Source organism: Arachis ipaensis, chromosome B9 (assembly GCF_059453495.1).
Source record: "Arachis ipaensis isolate K30076 ecotype BB chromosome B9, ASM5945349v1, whole genome shotgun sequence".
NCBI lineage: Eukaryota > Viridiplantae > Streptophyta > Magnoliopsida > Fabales > Fabaceae > Arachis > Arachis ipaensis.
In genome coordinates, this window is record NC_142444.1 from 47,925,329 (window position 1) to 47,931,158 (window position 5,830).

General features: G+C 39.9%; 2 protein-coding genes across 2 annotated transcripts; both read left to right on the top strand.

Annotated features, from left to right (window-relative positions):
- On the top strand, window positions 1-564 carry LOC148544564 (uncharacterized). The gene has a single exon (XM_088498958.1). The coding sequence runs from the start codon at window positions 1-3 to the stop codon at window positions 562-564; it is 564 nt and encodes a 187-aa protein (XP_088355084.1).
- A 3,972-nt stretch (window positions 565-4,536) lies between these two features.
- Window positions 4,537-5,223, top strand: LOC148544565 (uncharacterized). Its single transcript, XM_088498959.1, has 2 exons — window positions 4,537-4,738; window positions 4,835-5,223. The coding sequence occupies exons 1-2, from the start codon at window positions 4,537-4,539 to the stop codon at window positions 5,221-5,223; spliced, it is 591 nt and encodes a 196-aa protein (XP_088355085.1).
- The last annotated feature ends 607 nt before the right edge of the window (window positions 5,224-5,830 follow it).

Here is a 5,830-nt window from a genome sequence, read left to right on the forward strand (position 1 = left end):
ATGGTGGATATCTTCAAAAAAGTTGAGGTAACAATTCCCCTTTTTTATGCAATTCACCAAGTTCCCAAGTATGCTAAGTTTCTAATAGATTTGTGCATCAACAAAGAGAAGATTCATGATTTAGAAACTATTCCTTTGGGTAGCTCAATTTCTGCTTTGATGGGTGCTATACTAGAGAAATGTGGTGATTCTGGTCCTTGTCTAGTCACTTGCACTATAAATGGTGTACAATTTGTTGATTGCATGTGTGATCTAGGTGCTTGTGTTAGCATTATGCCTTTGTCTGTTTATGATACATTGAAGCTTCTACCGTTGAAACGGTCAGCGGCCCGTTTTGTTTTGGCGGATAAAAGTATAATCTCTGTGGTTGGCATTGTGGAAGATATCTTAGTGAGTATCAAGGGGTTGACTTTTTTAATTGATTTCTATATTCTTGAGATGCCCCCTAATGACTACGGAAGACCATCATCTATCTTGCTAGGTAGGCCATTTTTGAAAACCTCATGTTTAAATTCGATGCTTTCTCTGGTACCTACTCCTTTGAAATTGATGGAAGAATGGTAAATTTTAATCTTGATGAGGCTATGAAACATCCTCCGGAAGACCATTCTATCTTTCGGTGTGAAATGATTGATGATATTGTGGCCGAAGTCCACCATGATAGCCTTGATGAGAAGAATATGGTTCAAGGTGCAAGTGTGGGGAAACCCCATAAGTATGAAGAAGACACCTTACCACCTCCGGTGTTGCCGGATGATCAAGTGTCAATCCATGAGTTAAGTGTGGATTTAAAACCACTTCCACCCCACCTTAAGTATGCCTTTCTTGAAGAAAATCAAAAGCTCCCGGTGATCATTGCAAAGGAGCTTACCTCTCAACAAGAGGAAAGGTTGCTTGATGTGTTGCAAAAAAACAAGAAGGCTATTGGGTGCAGTTTGGCGGATATAGTTGTTATAAGCCCTCAAGTTTGTGAGCATCGCATTTTTCTAAAGGAGGGAACCAAGCCTATCCGTCAACCTCAAAGGTGCTTAAACCCCACAATCCTAGAAGTTGTGAAGAAAGAGGTGACCCGATTGCTAGAGGCCAACATTATCTACCCAATCTCGGATAGTGAGTGGGTGAGTACCGTGCAAGTAGTTTTGAAAAAGTCTGGTGTCACCATAGTCAAGAACGAGAGTGGGAAACTTATGGCCACAAGGGTACAGAACTCGTGGAGGATTTGCACTGTGCTTGAATTTGGCTACTAGGAAGGACCATTATCCATTACCATTCATCGATCAGATGTTTGATCTCTTGTCCGGTAAGTCGCATTATTGCTTTTTAGATGGCTATACTGGTTACTTCCAAATCCATATTCCTCCCGAAGACCAAGAGAAAACCACTTTCACATGCCCCTTTGGAACATATGCTTACAAAAGAATGCCCTTTGACTTGTGCATGTAATGCACCAGCTACGTTCTAAAGGTGCATGATGAGCAAATTTTTGGATTTTCATGAGTGCTGTATGGAGGTTTTATGGATGATTGACAACGAGACGATTTGCATAGGTTATGAATTTGATTATCAAAATGGAGTTGGAGTTGTAAGTATAGTCCTAACCCAACAAATTGTCCATCGATCAAATGTTATCATAATTCAAATTAAATAACCGAGAGTATTTAACTCCCGGGTCGTCTTCCCTAGGAGTTGCAATTAAGTGTACAATGTTATTGGCTATGGGAGGAAATGGGGGGTTGGATGATAGCAATTGGCAAGAAATTAAAATGCAAGAAGGTAATTTAACATGCAAGAAATTAAATGAAGGCAAGTAAAGGCAATGAAAATGGAAATTGAAAGCTAAAAAAGACTCATGGCAAGAAGTGGGTAATTAAGGATTCATATCCTAGTTGTGGACCACAAACATGATAATTGTGTGTGGATTAATCCCAATTAGTCAACCCTACATCGAGGATAAGTCAACTAGGCATAATTAATCTCAATTCCTAAGTCCTAAGTCAACACTAGGGGTCACTTAGAGTCAAGGGAAACCAAATTAATTAACAACCATCACACAATGTGGAATGGACATCCACCACTCAAGTTCACCCAAATACCCAAATTCCCAACCAAGAGTGTGAGAACTAAGTAAAAACTCAACTAAGTATTTTGTCAAACACTTGCTGGGTGTGAAAATAAAGCATGGTAAAATGACAAGAAATAATAAATGCTACAACTACCAAGCAAGGAAAGTAAAGATAGCAACTCCATAAAGCAATAAATGACATGAAAACATAAATTTCATTAAATGTAAATTAAAATAACAAGAGTGTGCTTAAACATAAAAAGCAACAAAATGAAAAATTAACATGATAACATAAGGAAATTAAGACAAGAGAACAAAGAAAGGTAGAAGAAACTAGATTAAAACAAGAATTAAAAGTAGCAATTACAAGGAAATTAAACTAAAAACCCTAGGTTCTAGAGAGAAAGGGGAGCTTCTCTCTCTAGAAAATAAACTACATGACTAAAATCTAACCCTAATTGCTCCCCCCCTTCACATGGAATGAAGCCTTGTCTAATATAGGAAGAATCAGCTTCAGAGAGTCCCAAAACTAGGTTCTGGAGGCCCAGAAATCACCCCCAGCGATTTCTATTAAGTGAGTCACGTGCTAGCTGCGACGTGTACGCGTGCGTCACACGTACGCGTCATTTGGTGAAATATACTCCCATGCGTACGCGTCACCAAACTTGCGCGCGTGAGCGTGCGCATGCACGGAAGCTGAATCTTCCAAAACTTCATTTCTTCATGCTTTCTCCCTTTTTGCATGCTTTCCCATCACTTCTGCCATCCATATTAGCCTTGTAAACCTGAAATTACTCATCAAACACATCAAGGCACCCAATGGAATGAAAGTAGAATAAAATTAATTAAATTAAGCAAAAAATAGCATGTTTTCACAATTAAGCTCAATTTAGGGAGAAAATATAAAAGCATGCTATTTGGATGAATAAATGTGGGTTTGTGTGATGAAATCCACTTAAATCAAACTAAAATATACCGAAAAATATGGACTCATCAATAATTTCAGTGTTTATGGTGATTCTTTTGTCCATTGTTTGGATAATCTTGCTAGAGTATTAGAACGATGTACCACTTCAAACCTTGTGTTTAACTTTAAAAAATGTCACTTTATGGTAAAGCAAGATATTGTTTTGAGTCACATCATTTCTAACGATGGTATTTCTGTTGACCCTACCAAGGTGGATATTTTTTCTGGATTACCTTACCCCTCCTCTGTAAGGGAGGTCCGTGCTTTTCTTAGTCACGTAGGTTTTTACCGGCGTTTCATCAAAGACTTTAGTAAGGTTGCACTAACTCTTTCCCATTTATTACAAAAAGATGTAGAGTTTGACTTGAGTGAAGATTGTATGAAAGCATTTGATAAGTTGAAGAATGTCTTGACCCAAGCTCCCATTATAAGAGGGCCAGATTGGAGTAGGCTGTTTGAGATTATGTGTGATGCATCTAACTATGCAGTAGGAGCAGCGCTTGCTCAGCGTGAGGGTAAGGATTCCTATATCATTGCTTATGCTTTTAAGACATTAGATGGTGCCCAATCTAACTATACTACCACTGAAAAGGAGCTTTTAGCAATTGTTTTTGCCTTGGATAAATTTTGGGCCTATTTACTTGGAACCAAAGTGGTAGTATATTCAGACCATGCGGCGTTGAGGTACTTGCTAGCCAAGAAAGAATCAAAGCCAAGGCTAATCTATTGGATATTGCTTTTGCAAGAATTTAATTTAGAGATCAAGGATAGGAGTGGTTCCCAAAATTTGGTGGCGGACTACTTGAGTTGCCTAGAGCACTAAAAGAGTGACTCCACTCTTATCAATGATGCATTTCCTCATGATAACTTGCAAGCAGTATCCGAGGTGGTTCCTTGGTACGCACCCATTGCTAATTATTAGATTGGTTGCACCTTCCCTCCAAAATTCTCTAAGCATCAAAGGGACAAGCTCAAGAGCGAGTCCAAATATTACATATGGGATGAACCATATTTGTGGAGATGTGGTGCCGACCAAATAATTAGAAGATGTCTTCCACAATCTGAGTTTCAGTCTATTTTAGAGGCTTGCCTCTCTTCTAAAAGTGGTGGCCACTTTGGTCCTCAACGAACTGCTAGGAAGATATTAGACTGCGGATTTTGGTGGCCCACACTCTTTAAGGATGCAACCTTTTTTTGCAACTCTCGTCACCAATGCCAAAGATTTGGAAACATATCCAAGAGGGATGAGATGCCACAACAACTCATGTTGTTTTGTGAAATTTTTTAAGTTTGGGGTATTGACTTCAAAGGTCTTTTTCCAAACTCTAATGGTTTCTTGTATATCTTGTTAACTGTTGATTATGTCTCTAAGTGGGTGGAAGCAATTCCAATCCGTACTAACGATGCTAACGTGGTTGTCTCTTTTCTTCGAAATAACCTCATTTGTCGCTTTGGATTACCGCGAGCAATCGTGAGTGATCAAGGCACCCATTTTTGTAACAAGATAATGACAGGTTTGATGAAGAAATATGGCATTATTCACAAGGTGGATACGACTTACCACCCCCAAACAAATGGTCAAGCCGAAGTCTCTAACCGAGAAATTAAGCACATACTAGAGAAGATGGTGAAACCTCGTAGGAGGGATTGGAACTCTAAGCTTGGAGATGAGCTATGGGCTTACCGGATGGCTTATAAGTCACCAATTGGTATGAGTCCGATCTAGCTAGTCTATGGGAAAGCTTGTCATCTCCCGGTAGAGGTGGAACACAAAGCTTATTGGGCCGTAAAGGAATGTAACTCAGGATTGGGGGGAGCCGGAGTTGAAAGAAAATTGCAATTAGAAGAATTGGAATGCATTCGGTTGGAAGCTTACGAAAACTCAAGGCTCTATAAAGAGAAGGTGAAGGCAGTACATGACAAGAACATCAAGAGGAGAGAATTTAGAGTTAAGGATCGAGTCCTTCTCTATAAATCAAGGTTGAGATTAATGCCGGGCAAACTGAGGTCAAGGTGGGATGGACCATATGTGGTGGAGAAGGTTGAACCGTATGGAGTTGTCCACTTGAATCATCCATCAAGAGCTACATTCTTCAATGTCAATGGCCACCGTTTGAAACTCTACCATGGTGTGAAGATGAAGAACAACAAGGAGCTGGAGATCTTTCTTTTGAAAGATCCGGCTAAGGATTGAGCTCATCGACTGTCCAACTTAAGGACATTAAAGAAAAGTTCTAGGTAGGAGACACCCCACCATGGTATGATCTTCCTTGTTCATAGCTTGTTTTACCTTATTCTCCTTTCTTTAGTTGAATTGCTTGAGTTTGTTTAGATCTATTTGAAATTTGATTGTTTGAAAAGGTTTTCATTGTTGTTAGTTTGATTAGTTAGCCTACTTTGAGTAGTATCATTGAATTTTAGGTGTTCTAGTGTTGTTTAGATGGCATAGATGTTTGTATTGTGCTTTAATTGCCTTTTCTTGAAAGAAAAAAAAAGAGCATCCCACACGTGCACATGCCTGACGCGTACGCGTCACCCCGAAAATACCACAATGCTAGAATGGTGCAGGGATGGTGCTGCTGCATGGTTCCAAAATAGAGACTTGTGCTAGAACCATGTGGGTGGGGTGCGAGGGGCACAACACACCCCACGCGTACGCATAGCTGACGCGTACGCGTCATCCATTTTTTCCCTACCCACGCGTGTGCGAGGCCGACGCATACGCATCACACTGGTTTCATGATATGCTACTGCTGCATTGTTCAAACAACAAAGACTTATGCTGAAACCATGCGAGTGTT